Here is a 19,029-nt window from a genome sequence, read left to right on the forward strand (position 1 = left end):
GTGAAGCAATATTTTATTTATCATTAAACCTCACCGAGTAATTAATCATGATAACCAACTAACATTGTCCGGCATTAATTAAATGTTAACCCATGAGCTAGCTGAACTAAACATGGCTAAAAATTCCATAAGCCTAAATCTAATCAAATTACCCATGATGATAATCGATGGTAAATAATAGGTAAATGTCCGACAAATAAATAAAGTAAATTAAATAAAAACAACACATATTTGAATATAAAACTAGAAATTTATAAATGTAGGGTCAATATATTCAAGGTTAATGTGCCACTTCCCTTGTTCTAGACCTTGAGGAAGCTCAACAAAGACTTTGAAAAAGATCGGCGTGTCAGACGGATCGGAACTTACACGTCAAACAAGAGAAACAAGTAAAAATAGACTATAAAACTACTGAAACAGAGCAAGAAAATATTTCTAATAGATTCTCAACATTTTTATGGATTTAACGAAATTTGAATGGACTACAACGGACACTAGATGAATTTTCTGTGCATTTTAGAAGTTTTCTAGGTTTTTTAAGCTAAACAGAAAGTCCTGATTGATTTATTGCACAAATAATCGGAGGCGCTGACGTCAGCCGGGGAGAGGCGCCGACAGACGGGCCCCACTGGTCAGTGGTACCCGGTCTCAAGGCAAGCAGAGAGATGGGGAGGCCGGCTCGGTTCGGCCGGCTAGCCGACGGACGGGATGGCGGCGTGGCGGCGACCGGCGACGCGGCAGTGCCCGGCGACGGCGGAGACCAGTGGCGAGGGGCGGCGCGGCGACGATCGGTGGCGGCGGCGCACGGTGGCAACAGCGCGCGGCGATGCGACCCTAACGGCGACGCACGGCGGCGATGGCACGCGGCCACGCGGCTACGGCGATGTGCGCTAGCAGCGGCGGCGTAACGGCGTGCGCTACCGGCGACTACGGCGCGGTGCGGCGGCGGCGAGTGTGCACGGCGGCGGCTGGCGAGCACGGCGGCGAGAAGGCAACGACCGGCGGCGGCTACAGCGGGCGACAACGCGCGCACGGTGGCGAGTAGCGGCAACGCGGCGACGCCGCGCACGCGGGCAGTGCGGCGGGACGTGACTCCGCGGCGCGGGGATGACGCGATGGCGGTGAGCGGTGGCGGCAGCGGCGCAGCGAGCGGCGACGCGGCGCGAGGCGCGGCTGCGTGCGCACGGCGGCGACTAGGCAGCGACCGGCACGGCACTAACGCGGCGAGCAACGGCGCATGCGCGCGGCGACGGCTCACGCGGCGGCGCCAAGAAACCAGATATCTGTTTATGCGGCATATACTCACCAAAACAATTTTTAAGCAATTATTCACGAATAGAACGAATCAGCAATTAGTACAGAGTACAGTAAAGACATATGTAACGTCATCTTTAGTTCCAAAAAATTTTCTCCCAAAAACATCATATCGAATCTTTGACACCTAAATAAAGTATTAAACATAGATAAAATGAAAAGTTAATTATACAGTTATGTAAAAAATTGTGAGACGAATCTTTTGAGCCTAGTTAGTACGTGATTAGCCATAAATGCTACAGTAACCCACATGCGCCAATGATGAATTAATTAGGCTCAAAAGATTCGTCTCACGGTTTACAGGCCAGCCGTGAAATTCGTTTGTTTTATTTGTATCCGAAAACCCCTCCGATATCCGGTCAAATATCTGATGTGACATTCAAAAATTTTTATTTTACCCACTGAACACCCAACGCTCCGGAAAAAATATCAAGATCAAATTGTATGCGATGTCCCAGAGCAAGTAGAGACAGAATTCATTACCCACCGTCTACTGCAGCATTTGCAAAGCTCTTGCTAGCTACTCCGTAGGTCAGTACGTATATGCGCTGTACCAGACCTGCGACAGCTAGAGTTCAGAACAAATCTTCAGAACACGTAGATTCCTAGTAGATACTGTGATGCCAGTTCAAAATAACTGAATGAAATGAACTAGCTAGAAAGCAGGCAAAATTCCAATATCTTTTTGGCAGCGTTCGCTGGGTCGATAGTTAACTTATCCTCCTCATTTTCTACGCGCACGTTTCCTAAACGGTTAAACAGTGTATTTTTTGTAAAAATTTTTTATAGCAAAGTAGTTTTTTATAAAATCATATTAATCTATTATATATTTTTTAATAATTAATAATTAATTAATCATGTACTAATCTATTATTATGTTTTTCGCAGGTAAGTTAATTTATCCATGCCTCCAACCGAACGAGGCCGAGGCCATAGTAGTATACTGTAATGCAGCTATCAATACCAAATCTGTCAAAGAAAATATACAGAACACAAGAACACAGAGGCAGAGAGGTGGTTCCGTGGTTGTCGTCTGGCACTCTGGCGTGTGAGCAGAGGAAGAAGGCAGAAGCAGACGCGTGGTCCGGCGTGGATGTCAACGATATACCGGAGGCAGGAAGAGAGGTCGTCGACGTTGTCGACGCCGTCTGCCAGACCGCCACAGCCGTCGCCGCCGCAGCCACAGCCCGCCTCACCCGCCGTTGCCACCGTAGCCACAGCCGCAGCCCGCCACCATCGCCGCTCTACTCTCGTCTCTCGATCTGGCCCTACTGTACCCTAGGGTCAACTGGATTTGGCCGTCCCTTCGTCACTGCCGGGCGAGGCGGCGCCGCCATTCCCTTCGTGACTGCCGTCCGGCTGCTGCTGCTGGTGGTGCTGCGAGAGCTCATGGCGCCAGGGGCTCGACGACATGGCGCACGGTGACGACGGGACGAGAGAGGCGCGCGCGTGCGTATCTGTTCCCCACGCCCCCCGCATTCTCCGCCTCCTCCGCTCGCCGCCGCCTCTTCCTCCTCGTGGTCGGGCGGCACGGCGAGGCGTGCGGGAAGGCGTTGCGCGGACCAACCTCCGAGCTTGGTGATGGCGGGCTCACAGGGACGAACCGACGGAGTTCTGATGCAGCCATGCCGGCGTCGTGGCCGAGGCGCGGCGTCGAACACCCTCCGGGCGTCGCGGGCGTTTGACTCGGAAGAAACCAAGAGGGTCAGGCGGTCGGCGCCTCACGGACGCGTGCGCGAGTCGGAGTCTCGGTTTCACCGGCTTGAATCTGAGACGTCCGTGGTCTGTGGTGTCAGATCGGACGGATGGGAAGCATTGGTTGTGAATCACGGGATTTTGCTAAGCGTGCATCTGCTATAAATTACTCCTAAGCTAGTTCATTTTTTATGATCTCGAGCTAAAAAACAGAGAGAAAGAGAGAGAGAGAGCGCAAAAGGATAGAGAGAAAGAAAAAAAAATGAAGATTATCAAACATTTCCCGGTGTAATGTCTTCTCTCCCCGATCACCCCCAGTTCTTCCTTTTTGCCGGGATTTGGGGCTGTGCTTTGTTCCTGTTCGCCTTTTTTTTGTGCGCGTGAGTTTTCTCCTGCTCTTTGTACGTTTGTTTGGTGGTTTGTGCTTCTGCATTTTTGTTCTGGATTCTATTCTCTGCGCTGAATTCCGGATTTCTATCTCGTGTTCGGCCGTTTGATGAATCACTTCCATTTCGGGCCTCTGCTTGGTTGCGATTGCTATTCTGTACTCACCTAAGTTCATCGGTGTATGAAACCTCTTGCGTTCCGATCTCACCAAGATCCACCAAGTGATTCTCGAATCTCGAGTGTTTCTTCTTTTCCTTTTTGGAAAAAAAAAGGAAAACGCACGAGAAGTGCTTCTCCGTATTTTCGCATGAGGTTTTGATCCATAGCGTTTTGATCTTGACCTCTTCTCTTTCTCTTTACCCTTTGTTCGGTTCGAAGTTCGATGCGTGTGCCTTATTGGTAGACAATAACATTTCTTACTGTTGCATTTCTTACTGTTGCATGTTTGGTCTCTTGTTGCTGAGTTTATCGGCGTGTCCCACATAGTACATTCTTCGTTTGTTGACGTGGCTGAATAGATCTGCAAGAGTGTTTGTCTCGTCTAGGCTATTTCATTATTGTACCGTGCTGGATCTGGATGTTCCGCTATCGATTTTCTTTTGGTTCCTTCATTACTGTTTGGTTCGATCGCGGTGAACTCCATACGTGTCTCGAGCCAGCCAATGCAATCCGGTTGATGCATTATTTGTTCACTGTTTGGTCGCGAAATTTATATTGTGAAATCTCAGTGGATGTTTCTTTGTTACTGGAATATTTCATTGTTGTTGAGGCACATAGGCATCTTCATGGGATCTGGTCATCCGGGACAAGAACGAGGTGTTTTCGATTTTTCTTTTTTTTTTGTCCATTCCAGCTTCTTGGTTGATTCCTCGATAGTTTCCCTTAACAATTTGCTCGATCGCGATCAACTAAATGCGTGTGCGGAGCCATCCACACATGGATTTAGTTAATTCGTCCTAGTGCATTGGGCCGAGCAAATACCGTCGTGGATCTCGCAGGCTACTGTGTTCCGTATCCCTAGCCGGTCTTTCGTAATTTCACGCTCACGCACCTTGTTTATGTGATCTCCACGTTTCTTCGAACTACCGATCAACTTGTTAGTGTCGGAGACTTTTACTTTTCTTTTGGGAAGTAGCTGCTTCTTTTTTTTTTCCCTGCGTCAGATTTGAGTTTTAACTTTTTATGAATTTTGAAAAATTTGCAGTTCGAAGCTAGCACAGCTGGATGCGGAGGATAAAAGAAGAAATGCCGAAGAGGAGAGAAGAAGAAAGTCCGAGGAGGAGAATCCGCAGCAACAGGCATGAGTCGTTTTTATCCCTTCTCATTGACTCTGTTTGCTTTAATTAACTTGGATGTCCATGTTTATCAGCATTGTCAACGCGCATAATGGTCTAAGTGATACCATTAATCACTGCTTCCTTCGTGGTAAAATAACTTCATCTTTATATCATACTAGCTGAATTCTATGTTTTGCAAAAGATAAAAATATATTATGTTATTCCTATAATAAATAGAAATATATTTTTTATAAAATATGTGACATTTTTTTATATAGGAAATATCCATATCAATTTAATTTTACGTAGATATTACGAAGTTAAGAGGATAAATTATAAAAATGCAATAGGAGTAGGTGATTCACTCCCACTATCACTGGAGGCTTTTATAGCAGTAAAGATTATCATTTCATTCTATTGGTCTGCTAAACTTACTGGAATTCACGGGATGTGGGCCACTGGGCCCGATCACTCCATTTGCCGAATTTGGGTTAGATTTTGTCCTAAGTGGCATTTCATCTTTTTATGTAGGAATAAGTTTACCGGAGCTAAATTTAATATCAAGTTCATTTGAGGTCTTTTAACCCTAAAATAAAAAATTTCTACCATAAACTCGAATAAATCGTTAAAAAAATCCATCAGCAGTATTAGCTTAAATTTTATCTAATAGGTCCCACGTGTAAGGGTTTTCTCTGTTTTTTTTTCTTTTTATTTTCGGGTTCTCCTCTCTCTCTCCTTCCTCTCCTCTCTCTTAGGCTGGGGACGTACGGTAGGCTGAGGCAGGCTGGAGGTGCAGAGCGTGGCCGGCGGCCGGCGTGAGCTTGCGGCAGCCACGCGGCGGTGGCCCAGGGTTCAAAATTCCGGAATAAAAATTTCGAAACTTCAGCTGTTTCGGTGGGTCCCAACAGTAAGCGACTCTGGTTAAATATTTCGGTAAAAAAAAATCACCTAAATTTGGGGAGGTAACACTAGAAGGCCCGAAAATCCCCAATCCACGCGCGGCCAAAATTCGTCGTCTCCTCATCTCGCGTCGCTGTCTCGCCCACGGCCGCTAGCCCGCTGCCGGCGTCGGCGCCCGGCCTCCCCCAGGCCCCAGCCGCCGTCGCGTCGCTCCCCCACCCTCCGCGCGGCGGCGCCCGGCATCCTCCAGCCGTCGCGCGGCGGCGCCCGACCTCCCCAAGCCGCCGACGCGCCGCGCGCCGCTGCGGCGCCGCCCGGACTCCCCCACCGGCCGCATCGAGCCGTCCGGCGCCGCCGCGCGGCCTGAGCCGACAGCTGTCGCTCGTGCACCCTCCGGCCGCCGCGGCACCAGCGCTCGGCCTCCCCCAGCTGCCGTCGACCCCCACCCTCTGGCCTCTGCACGCCGTCGGCGCCCCACGGTCTGCGCGCCGTCGCCCACCAGTCCACCACCAGGAGGTAACTAGCAGCAACACTAGCAGTAAATGTTGAGTTCATCAAGTGCATCTTATGTGAAAATTTTACTGAATTTCAGATTCATCAAGTAAATCTTATGTGAACTCAACATTTACTACCACCACCAGGAGCAGGAGGTAATTAGCTTTTTTTTCTCCTCATATCTTGTCTTCTTTCTAAAGATATGCAACACCTTTTTATTAGCAAGCACTACAATTTAAAACCTAGTCAGCGAAATCATATAAATCATATAACTTTTAAAATTTAAATTAAAATATTGTTTGAACAAATTTCGTCCGAAATTTCTGAAATTTCGGTGACCCATTGGTAGCCTCGGTCGCCAGGACGGAGCGCGGGCTCCATGAAGCTGGCGGCGGGACGATCTCCAAGGACACACAGGCGATGCCGTTCACGCTGTTGATTGTGTTCCCATTCGGTGCCATGGAGGCGGAGTCAGTGGGCGCTGTGTTACCCGTGCACATGGACGAGCGGCTGGAGATGGTGCTTGTGGAGGGGTAGGCGACGTAAGTCCGCTTCTACACGAGCGTGTGCGGCAAGACGACGACGGAGCAGTCGGAGGTGGAGATGGGGAGCTACAATCTGCAGGAGGAGCTGCTCAACGAGAACTTTTCCGTGTTGGGACTGAGGGAACTGGCAGAGACCTTGCCCGATCCATGTCGACGGTGAACGGTGTCGCCTGCGCGTCCTTGAGCGGCGTGTCCAGCTTCACAGAACCTCGTCAGCTGCACGCCATCGTCGCCTGCCTGTCGTGGCCGCGGCACGTGCTCCGTGTCTCATACCTGGCTTGGCCGTCGCACGCTGTCGTCGCCCTCCTATCTTGACCACTGGACGTGCTTCGCTCCTCTTGTTCGCCTCAGCTACCGCACGCCATCGCCGCTGCCGCCTCGGCCACCGCACGCCGTCGCCATTGCTGCCTCGGTCGCCACTTCCCCCGCGGTTCTGTCGCAACCCACACCCCACTCACTGGAAGCCCGCGCCGGCCGCCGGCCGCGCGCAACCCAGCTCGAGAGAGAGGAGGGGAGAGAGAGAGGAGAGCCATATAGAAATGAAAGAAGAAAAAAAAGAGAGAACCCTAACACGTGGGACTTATCATATGTCACGTTAGCAAAACAGGTCAAAAATTGAGTCAATATTGCCGAAGGACCTTCTATAAACGGTTGAAGCCCTGTTTAGTTAGGGAAAAGAAAATTTTTGGGTGTCATGTTGGACGTTTGATCGGACCTCGAAAGAGGTTTTTGGATAGAATGAAAAAACAAATTTCATAGCTCACCTGGAAACCACAAGACGGATCTTTTGAGCCTAATTAATCCTTCTTTAGCTCATGTGAGTTATTGTAGCACTTATGGCCAATCATGTATTAATTAGGCTCAAAAGATTCGTTTCCCCCCCTAACTGTGCAATTAGTTTTTTTGTTTCATCTATGTTTAATACTTCATTTAGGTGTCTAAAGATTCGGTGTGATGCTTTTGGGAACTAAACGGGGTCCTTTACAAGTTTAGAGGCATATATTTCTGGTTTTGAGGTTAACGGAGCGGATTCGTACGGATAGTGGTCATACCATATCCTAAACCATAATTTTTAAGCAGATGCGGAGCAGATACGTATGTTTTTGGATGCGGATGCGGATTGTTGCGGATGTTGGAAATGGTGCAGAGTTGGCTCGAAAATGGATTATTATGACCAGATGTGATACGTACATGTGATCAATACATTGTCATGTAATATTGAATGAAAAATACTTGAGCTATTGATGGGCTTTTGATTTAGTGCTTTGTGAGTTAAAAAAAACTCGGATTATCCGCTAAAATGACTGTCGGATAATCGGGTAAAAAAATCGGATAATCCGCATCCGGATACTAATGATACCACATCTGTATCCGAATTCGCATCTCACTGTCCGAATCCGACTCCGTATTCGCTAGATAGTTGCGAACCACTACCATATGCTCAATTCGGGCGGATTCGGATCGGATATTATCCGATCCGTTAACACCCCTAGGTTAAGGGGCCTCAAATAAACTTGACGTTAAGTTGAGGGACCTCCGGTGAACTTATTTTTTCCTGTGTTTGCATTAGGTTTAGACTCCGATGGTTCATTAGATTTGTTTAATACAGTAACATATCCTTTTGCAATTATTTATTTATGGTTTAATGATTTTATAAGCAATGCCATGTGCAGCAGCCTCATTTTGATTTCACGCATGATCAACTAACTGGCTGTAGAGATAATCCCATCATCACCATTGATCTAGAGAAGAGATTGACAAGAAATAGGGTGAGATTTTACTGCAAGAAACTGATGAGTGCAATATCTGTGCGATACTGTACCCAGTTTACTGCAGGCAACAAGCCTATTTTACCATCAGAACCTACGTTAGCAAGCATAAGAGTTGATTATCTAGAGAATCACGCCTTTCTATGCTTAGATGCCTCTAACCTGTACTGCAAAGGAGTTTGGGCCAACGATAAGTTCCACGAAGCTAAGACATCCCACGCAATTGGAGGGATGGTAGAGGGGGCCCAAGCATTGGGGCAAGGGCACACCTACAAAGACCTGCTTGGAAATGATGATCCAACAATGGAACTTACAGAACAGGCAACGATTGCTGCATTGTCGGAGTTTTTCAAGCTTAACACTCCTCGGCAATGTACGGGCAGAGTGTTGTGGGCACTTGGATATTTCTCTCTCACCTTTATAGAACCATGTAGACAACGCTACATGTACCAAAAAGTCCTGATGGGTGAACCGGGTGAGCTTATCCCATGTCCCAGGGACACTGACCAATTCTATCATCGCCTAACCAGAGAGTGCTGGGTGGAGATCAGGTCGTGGGGGCACCGTTGTGATGTGCTCCACGATCACGATGACATTGATAAGCGAGTAAAATGGAGTGAGCTCGATGTGGAGGATGCACGAAAAAATGTTTTGGTTGTAAACAAGGGCGGCAGCAGATACAGGAGTAGCTCCTACCGGCTTGATTTACCCCCGAGAAGGGGGGTTTAGTACTTTTAGCATACATCAAAAAAAAAAAAGGAAAAAAGAAAAAAAAAGAGAAAAGTGTTGAAAATGAAAAAAAATCTTTTTTAGAAATTAGATGAGCGTTTCTGTTTCCTTTTTTAGCTACAGAAAATGAAAAAAGAAGTGTTTTATTGTGCTTCTACCAAGAAAGCAACAAGTCCCTACAGAAAGAGTCAAAGAGAGGACCTCTCTCCCTGGGTCAAGGCCTTCTTCCTCTCGCCACTTCTTCGTAGTGCCTCGAGCCCTCAACTGGATACTGGAGGTGGAGGGCCCATAGCCCACGCTGCACACGGTGCCCGCTCCTCCACAGTCCAGAACCGGTGCTCACGCTTGTTCATAGGCACAGCTGCTTGTACATGCGCCGCCCTCTCCTCCATCTCGTCGCGAAAGGTGATTTGTTTTTTAAAATGATATGGCCTTTAATGTTATTCACACTATTGCAGTCCCAAGCTCTAAATTTCTGATACTATGTTACCACTTGCTGCAATGCTGCCCCTGATTCAGGCCCTGATCAAGATGAAGGGTTGATTTTGAGCAGCAGGTCATTTGATCTAGATTTCATCTGTGTCTGTTGTTCCTTGACTTCTTTTGGTTGGTTGCAACTGCAGATGTATGTTCTACGGAGGTTCTCAATCATGTCCATTCGAGAGGCTCTAGGTGTCAAGAATGGTGGACCAAAAGATTTCTACGTGTGCTCTCTATCTTCAAGGTTCTGTGTTATCATCTCCTTAAAATAAAAAGTGTGGTTTAAAGTTTCCAACCTTGTAATCTGAAGTGATAGCCAATAAGGGTACTTCTTTGCAGACTTAGGCGATAAGAACTTCACAAGTTACATGGCACTGGTAAGTACATAACCATTTCAATTTTATCTGAATCTGAATAATAAAATCCATGATCGTAGTCGGAGTATGGGATTGCTAGCATCAGGATGGTTGTTAGGCCATACAGTGCATCTAAGTAGGCAACAAATATCCTATTTTCTTATGATAGTATGCTTTTTCACTCCTGGTTCATGACGCCTTTGGCTTTAGCTGTAGAAACTAGAAACTATGTCAGCTGATGCCCAATAAAAAGTGTGCACACTTCAGAGTCCTTGTGTAGTTCTGCTATTATCAACTGCTTTGCCAGAATGTGTATCCCAATTAGGTGATTTAAACAAACTTTATTTGGTATGAGGTAGCTTAGGTTCTGGAACTGTTTTACATGGATAATAGCATATAGAATAGGATTCAAGGGTAGATAGCACTGAACTACTGGGTATTTATATGAAAGCATACTAGTCATAGTTGTACAAAAGATGAAACAGGGTATGGTTTAAAAGTCATGCATGCAAACAGATTCACTCAAGATTTTCCACGAACACCTTCCCTAGTTGGGATCGAGCACAACCAATGCGTGTTCTGGGGCATAACGGCGAGATCAATACCCTTCGAGGGAACAAGAACTGGTAATTTTGCTAAACATGCTTATCTTCCTATTTATCATTTTCTTGTCAGCAAGAATCTTTGTATGCCTGTGAACGATGGAGCATGAATTTTATATATTTATATGCTAACTTGCACTGTTGTCCCATTTCCATGTTTGGTAGGATGAAGGCACGTGAGGGTCTCTTGAAATGTAATGGTCTAGGTCTAACAAGGGACGAAATGTTGAAACTTCTGCCTATAGTGGATGCTACATCTTCGGATTCAGGTTGTTGTTCTTTACCACAATTTACACATGATAAAAATAAAAGTATTGTATGCTGCTAGCTTGATGTCTAGGAAACAGTGTGTATATTTGGCATTGCATATCCCTTTTTTACTTGTCAAATGAAAGTATAATCATTTTTGCAAAGTTAATTTATTGACTGATGTTGTAAATTTAGGTGCAATTGACAATGTTCTTGAACTTCTCATACAATCTGGAAGAAGCGCACCAGAGGCTGTCATGATGATAATGATGATCCCTGAGGTGTGGCAAAACGATGTTAACATGGACCCTGAGAGAAAAGCTTTGTATGAGTTCTTTTCAGCACTTATGGAACCTGGAACCTTGGGATGGACCAGCTGAATAAGCGATGTACTCTACGTGGCATGCTGAAACTTAGAGAAACTCCGATCAAAATTTCCTTGGACGAGGTAGAACCTGCAAAGGAGATAGTGAAGCGTTTCTGTACTGGGGCAATGAGTTATGGATCCATTTCCTTGGAAGCTCATGTTTCCCTGGCTGAGGCTATGAACACACTTGGAGGAAAATCAAACACAGGTATCTCCTACCACATGGGGGACCTGATCTTTTGTTGAGTCAGTTACTTTAAAATGCTATGTGTTGCGTGCTTGCTATATAGTTCTAAGCTTCCTTGATTTTTCACATGATAACTTAGTTGGCTCTTTTAGACCATTTTAACATTGTTATTAAAAGATCACCTCAATTTGCTAACTTAGAATTATGAGTTAGTACTAGCAAAGTACTCATGCTTTCAAATGGAAATATATTACAAAATGTCAGATTCACTGCCACCATCAGTAGAGACATTTAAAGTAGTATAAATATATGCCTGAAATGTGATAGTTATATAATTGTCAAGCATGGGAGCAAAGGCCAGTTTACAACTATGAACCGTCCTTCTTACCTGGCATGGATTAAGCCTAATAGTTGGCCAGACTACACTTAAGTGGAAAGTTAGAAATCTAACATCCCCATTAGTTTCTAGAACAACTTTGGATGGTGTAGATTGAAGGGGTTTGTGCATATCGTTATTAGATAGTAGGAGAGTGACCACATAAGCATACAGTTGTAACACCATATGGCCCAGAATTCGTCCAATTCCTTGGCCTTCTGTGGCCTGCGGGGTGGGCCATTCATGAGTAGCACCACACTTGGGCTTTCCCTCGCTTCACCAAAAGGTTGATAAGATCATGAAATGTTATAGTTTTTGGTCAACAAGGCTTATATGCTATTTTAACTCTAGGTAAACAGTCATTGGTGTTTTACATAAGTGAATAAATCATGGGATCCTTTGACAAGTGTATATGGCTTTTCTTAGTTGATATGGCATTTAAATCATTGTTCTCCATTTTCAGGGCTAGTTGTCATTTGATACGAACCTTTATTTTTAATATGTTAGCTTGTAGACAGATGACTCCTGAACTCTTCCATATGCTACTCAGAAACAAATGGGAAGAAGCCTGTTGTTGCTCATTCAAGCACAGCAGCTAGGCTGATACAAAATTATTTATCAACTTTTGTTCATTCTATTCTCATTCTCTCTAATATTGCACCTCGCATCTGCAGATATGCATCTTATGTGAACCTGTTTATGACTTATTTGTTAAGAATATCAACTTACTAGTGAATTTGGCAACTGATTCCATTTTATATGTTAATTGGGATGCACATCTAAAAAGGTGAGGGAGGGGAGCAACCTTGTCGTATGGAGCCTCTTCCCGATGGTTCAAAGAATCCAAGAATAAGTGCGGTCAAGCAAGTTGCCAATGGAAGATTTGGAGTTTCCATTTATTATCTGACTAATGCAGTTGAGGTGCAGATAAAAATGGCTCAGGTGTTTGACCAGATTGGTTCTTGAAAACTATATAAACTACTTCTGTATTATCCGCGGAACACTGGTCTGGCTATTCATCAGGAAGTAGAAATTTATATCTTGTCACTAACTGTACAGGGAGCTAAACCTGGTGAAGGTGGTGCGCTACCAGGTCACAAGGTCATTGGCGACATTGCAGTCACTAGAAATTCTACAGCCGGTGTTGGGCTCATCAGCCCGCCTCCTCACCACGATATATACTCTATTGAGGATCTCGCACAACTTATCCATGACCTTAAGGTAAAGTCTCCTTTGTTTAAAAGGGAAGGGTATAGTCTCATGGTGATGTCTCATAACTACTTAGTGCAAGACTTTATTTTGCTACTTGCACATTTACTTCCTTATTAATTACAGTTCATGTCTCAATGTTTCAAATTAAATAACCTTTTTAATTGAAATCATGCGTGTTGCACATTACAAATTTTTGCTTGCTTATGCGTGTTGCTTCTTTCTACTGTAGAATGCAAACCCAGGAGCCAGAATCAGCGTCAAACTAGTCTCTGAAGCTGAAGTAGGAATTGTCGCTAGTGGTGTGGTGAAAGGCCAATCAGTGTCAAACTAGTCTCTGAAGCTGGTGTAGGAATTGTCGCTAGTGGTGTGGTGAAAGGCCATGCAGACCATGTTCTGATCTCTGGACATGATGGAGGCACAGGAGCCTCCAGGTGGACGGGGATAAAAAGTTCCGGGCTTCCTTGGGAGCTTGGATTAGCTGAAACACACCAGACTCTGGTGATCAATGGTCTGCGTGGCCGAGCTGTTCTATAGACAGATGGACAGATGAAAACTGGTAGAGATGTTGCCGTTGCTTGTTTGCTTGAAGCTGAGGAATTTGGATTTAGCACGACCCCTTTAATCACACTTGGATGCATTATGATGAGGAAGTGTCATACCAACACTTGCCCTGCTTGTATTGCTACACAAGATCCAGTGCTCCGTGCAAAGTTTGCTGGGAAGCCAGAACATGTCATAAACTATTTCTTCATGCTTGCTGAGGAGGTACGAGAAATCATGGCACAGCTTGGCTTCCGCACCGTTAATGAAATGGTTGGGCGATCAGATATGCTTGAGGTTGATCCTGAGGTACTGAAGGGCAATGAGAAACTTGAAAACATTAATCTCTCACGGCTGCTGAAACCAGCTGCTGAAAGTAGTCCTGGGGCTGTTCAATATTGTGTGGAGAAGCAGGACCATGGCCTTGACATGGCATTAGATAACAAACTCATAGCCTCCTCAAGAGTTGCCCTTCAAAACGGTGTTCGTGTTTTCATTGAGACACCAGTCCGGAACATTAACCGGGCTGTTGGCACTATGCTCAGTCATGAGGTCACAAAACGATATCACATTCATGGATTGCCTTCGGATACCATCCATATTAAGCTGAATGGGAGTGCTGGCCAAAGTTTTGGTGCTTTTCTGTGTCCTGGGATCACCCTTGAGCTTGAGGGGGACAGCAATGATTATGTGGGTAAAGGACTGTCGGGTGGAAAGATTGTTGTGTATCCACCAAGAAATAGTCGATTTAATCCACAGGACAATATTGTGATTGGTAATGTGGCTTTATATGGTGCTACAAAGGGAGAGGCATTTTTCAATGGTATGGCAGCAGAAAGGTTTTGTGTCTGGAATTCAGGTGCTCGAGCGTGACAGGAGGTATCGCTGTTATTCTCGGAAAAACTGGTAGGAACTTTGCAGCTGGCATGAGTGGAAGTATTGCTTATGTTTATGATGTGGATGGGAAGTTCAGAAGCCGTTGCAATTATGAGTTAGTTGACTTGTATGATGTAGTTGAAGAAGATGACATCATAACATTGAGAATGATGATACAACAGCATAGACTCCACACAAAAAGTGATTTGGCCAGATATATGCTCTCTAATTTTGATAATCTTCTTCTGAAATTTGTAAAAGTATTTCCAAGAGATTACAAGCGGGTTTTGGATAAACTAAAAGCAGAAAAGGCTGCTGAAGAAGCAAAGCAAAAGCTTGAAGCAACTAAAGCTCCAAACGGTATTTCAGTAAAGACAGAGGTAAATAAGGAATAAGCAGAATACTTTGTCACTCTGTATCTTTGATACTTGACTGGTGGAAGTTTATGATATCATTCCTAAAATAGTTATAGTTGTAATTATGTGAGCTTTCTAGTCTGACCGCAATTTTTTTTTATGCAGAAAGTGATAAACGAAAAGCCATCAAAAGGACCATCATGAGTTTCAAATGCTGTAAAGTACCGAGGTTTCATAACATATGAGCGAGAAGGGACTTCTTACAGAGATCCAAATGAGCGTGTAAAAGATTGGAATGAAGTTGCAATTGAATTGGTTCCTGGGCCACTACTAAAGACACAATCTGCTCGATGCATGGATTGTGGCACTCCTTTCTGTCATCAGGTGATACTTCAGTTTTTTTTCCCTTCTGTATCGGGCAGCTAGTTTTTTTTTTTGGCATAAATTACAATTATGCTTTCCAGTGCAACAGTTTTATACATATGTTGATTTTTGGCTCTTGATTTTTTTATTTTATTTTTTTGCCGGGAGGCTCTTGATTTCTTATACATGTACAATTGTAAAGGTTCTTGGTATGGTTTCTGTATTTTTCTTATATCAAACTTTTGCAGGAGGGTTCTGGTGCTGGTTGTCCTCTTGGAAATAAGATCCCTGAATTCAATGAATTGGTTCATCAGAATAGATGGCGCGAAGCCTTGGATCGCCTACTTGAGACAAACAATTTCCCTGAGTTTACTGGACGTGTTTGTCCTGCTCCTTGTGAGGGTTCATGCGTACTTGGCATTATAGACAATCCAGTATCCATAAAGAGCATAGAGTGCGCCATCATAGATACAGGATTTGAAGAAGGATGGATGGTACCACGGCCTCCACTACAGAGAACAGCGTGTGTGTTTTTAACAACTTTTTACTTGCTTTCCTATATAAGTTGAAACATGTAACAATAGCTGCATCTAAGCTACTTATTTTTTTGCAGAAAGAGAGTTGCTAGGCCTAGCTGCTGCGGATCAACTCAACAAAATGGTTCATTTTTTGACTGTGTTCGAACGTGCTGACCGTATAGGAGGCCTTATGATGTATGGGGTTCCAAATATGAAGACAGACAAAGTGGGCATTGTTCAGGGACGTGTTGATCTAATGACTAAGGAGGGGGTTAAATTCGTTGTGAATGCCCATGTTGGAAGTGACCCTCTGTATCCATTGAACAGCTCCGTTCTGATAATGATGCAGTTATTTTGGCTTGTGGGGCTACAAAGCCGAGGTGATTTAACACAAAAGCTAAAAAAAGTGGATTTTGTAGTTCTCCTTTGTTTACATATTTCTTGTCACCAGTTTTAAATTCTAAGCTACACAGTTTTATCATCCTTGAAACTCGGCTAAGTTTTAGTGCATTATACTTGAGCAGAAATCTCCGTATCCCTGGACGCAAGTTGTCGGGCATCCATTTTGCTATGGAATTTCTTCATGCCAATACCAAAAGTTCACTTGACAGCAACTTGGAGGATGGTAACTAAATATCAGCACAAGGGAGAAAGGTGGTTGTCATTGGTGGTGGAGACACAGGTACAGATTGCATTGGGACATCCATTAGGCATGGTTGCACCAACCTTGTAAATCTTGAACTTTTGCCTGAACCACCAATAAAGAGGGCACGTGACAACCCCTGGCCACAGGTTAGTTCCCTCATCATAAAAAAAGATAGCATCTTTATATTTTTGTAGTGAAAATATATTTACATTTTTAAAATTTAAGCATTGCTTTGCTCAAAAAAAAAAGCATTGCTTCATTACCATTGCCTGAACTTTTACTTACATTTCTGTGTTCTGATTCGATTATTGCCTTCAGTGGCCCAAGATCTTCCGTGTAGATTATGGGCACCAGGAAGCTGCTAGCAAAGGCAGAGGTATTTCAGTAAAGACTGCTGAAGAAGCAAAGCAAAAGCTGCCAATTGAAGCAACTAAAGCTCCAAACAGTAATTCAGTAAAGACACAGGTAAATAAGGAATAAGCAGAATACTTTGTCACTCTGTATCTTTGATATTTAACTTGACCGTTGGAAGTTTATGATGTCCTTCCTAAAATAGTTATAATTGTAATTATGTGAGCTTTCTAGTCTGACTGAAAATACTTTTTTTGTATGCATAAAGTGATAAACGAAAAGCCATCAAACCGACCATCACGAGTTTCAAGTGCCGTAAAGTACCCGGTGGGTCGCATGTGTAAGGGTTCTCTCTTTTTTTCCCTTTTCTTTTCTTCTCCTTTCTTTTTTACCGGGCTCTCCCCTCTCTCTCTTCTTCCTCCTCTCTCTTGGGCTGGGGCGCGCGCGGCGACAACAGCGTGCGGTGGCCAAGGCAGGCTGGAGGCGTGGAGCGCGTGCGACGGACGAGGCGGGTGGCGATGGTGTACGTCGGCCGAGGCAGGTTGGAGGCGCAGGGCGTGGCCGGTGGCCGGCGGCCGGCGTGGGCTTGCGGCAGAGCCTCGCGGCGGTGGCCTCGGTCGCCAGGACGAAGCGCGGGCTCCATGAAGCTGGCGGCGGGACGATCTCCAAGGACGTGCGGGCGACGCCGTTCACGATGCCCAAAGCCGTCGCCCGCGCGTCCTTGAGCGGCGCGTCCAGCTTCATAGGCGCGCACACCATCGCCGCCCGCCCGTGAAATATAGTGCGGTGAAATATGTAAATAAGATAAAGCATGCCCTTGGCAGAGTTAGCCGAAATATGTAAATAAGAGAGCGTACCCTCGCAGAGTTTTGAACTGCTACTCCCATGCAAAACCTGTTGTTAGATGGCTCCTCCTAGGAATGCACTTAATATTGTTTGCTTAACTTACAATGTTATAATTGAAATACCAAAATTGATTAACAAAATTGTCATAGACAAACTTAAAAGCATATGTTTTTTTAAGCATGACTAAGTAATGCTGTTGCCACATTCTGAAACCATATACGAAATCTCTTGCAGGTTGAATTTGCACACTGTGGAAGATTGGTGATGCTAGCCAAAAGGTAATTACTAGTGAATTACTGCCAATTTCGGCAGTATATCGCTGAGAACATGTTATTGCCAAGCTTTGATCTTCTGCAGCTGTTCAAGGACAACATCCTATATTGATTTCTCGTTTTCATTGTAAAAACCATTTAATGCAAGAGTTCTTGCGTAGCATTCAAGTAGATTTGATTTGTGCATGTACTGACATTGCTATGGCTATCTGATGTGCGCTTGCGGGGCAACACAGGTTCTCAGCAGATTGTGATCGAAGGGCCCCCGTGTGAGGACAAGTACAAGTTCTATGAGCTTCTCATTCTCAGTTCTACCTTCCGAATCGTCGTTTTGATTTTGATGTGCAAAGAATGAGCGAATAGTCAGTCGGAGGAGCCATTGATCAAATTTGTTCTAAGTTGTACTTTTCGCATGATCTGAGTGCGAGAATATGCTTTCTGCTTGTTGCCCACCCGGCCCAGTTTTAGTAAGCTGATTAGAGAGGCCCGAAAGATAAATGTACTGATAACAACTCTTATTATTATTATTATTATTGTTATTGTTATTGTTATTGTTCTTGTTGTTGTTCTTGTTGTTGTTGTGCACTTGATAGAGGTTTGTTCTTGATGTTGTGACTTTCGTCTTCTTCGAAACACTGAACTTTGCGCACAGAGTAGGTATTGTTGGAAAATAAAATAAAAGTACTCAAAGTGTAACGCGAATTGATTAAGTTTCCGAGGTGTCTGCTAGTAGCATATTAGCAGCAGCGGGTTGATCCCCATATTTGTCGATGGCCTCCGCCATGGCTTGCCTTGTAGCAATAAAAAATGCATAGTGATAGAATACGGGTCCATGAGTAGCGCTTCTGTGTGATGATTGTCTGCCCATAGATATATTTGTAAATGAAAAATAATTTATAAATAAAATTTTTATATATGTGTTTTAGTGATAAAAAATAAAATACGATAAGAAAAGTTCAAATTAAATATTAAAACCTTTAAATTTTGGCTTATGTTTACCTAAACCGAGCATTTGGGATAAATCTAAACATACTATTAAACCAGTTCTGTCTTTGCAAGCTGGCTATATTTTTGGACCGAGCTTATTATACTTATAAGCTATAATTTAAATTTTTAATTTTAAATTTAGATGAGACTTTTTATATTTTTCATCGTAGTTTATTTTCTAATGTTATTTTATACCACTAAAAACACATTTATAAAAATTTTATTTATAATTTATTTTTTATTTATAAATATGTCAATCATACACTCCCACAAAGAACATCCACAGGCTCGCGTGGATCGTCGTGCGGTCCCAACCGTCGGCAACCGATGCATG

The 19,029-nt window shown here is 44.3% G+C and overlaps 1 protein-coding gene and 1 pseudogene across 1 annotated transcript; both read left to right on the plus strand.

Moving 5' to 3' along the window:
* The first annotated feature begins 5,121 nt into the window (after window positions 1-5,121).
* Window positions 5,122-7,349, plus strand: LOC107304273 (serine/arginine repetitive matrix protein 1-like). The gene is made up of 4 exons (XM_040524395.1): window positions 5,122-5,163; window positions 5,729-6,089; window positions 6,166-6,223; window positions 6,431-7,349. The coding sequence occupies exons 1-4, from the start codon at window positions 5,122-5,124 to the stop codon at window positions 6,603-6,605; spliced, it is 636 nt and encodes a 211-aa protein (XP_040380329.1). The 3' UTR covers window positions 6,606-7,349.
* A 2,385-nt stretch (window positions 7,350-9,734) lies between these two features.
* LOC102702102 lies at window positions 9,735-18,213 on the plus strand (annotated as a pseudogene).
* Window positions 18,214-19,029: the final 816 nt, after the last annotated feature.

This window comes from Oryza brachyantha, chromosome 5 (assembly GCF_000231095.2).
Source record: "Oryza brachyantha chromosome 5, ObraRS2, whole genome shotgun sequence".
NCBI classification, from domain to species: domain Eukaryota; kingdom Viridiplantae; phylum Streptophyta; class Magnoliopsida; order Poales; family Poaceae; genus Oryza; species Oryza brachyantha.

What these genes read in the sequence shown, in the direction of transcription:
- LOC107304273 (XM_040524395.1), top strand. Translation starts at nt 5,122, where the DNA reads ATGTGGGCCACTGGGCCCGATCACTCCATTTGCCGAATTTGG. An exon ending in ACTCCATTTGCCGAATTTGG is followed by an intron (nt 5,164 to 5,728) that starts GTTAGATTTTGT and finishes CACGGCCGCTAG; the next exon opens with CCCGCTGCCGGCGTCGGCGC. An exon ending in ACCACCACCAGGAGCAGGAG is followed by an intron (nt 6,224 to 6,430) that starts GTAATTAGCTTT and finishes CTCGGTCGCCAG; the next exon opens with GACGGAGCGCGGGCTCCATG.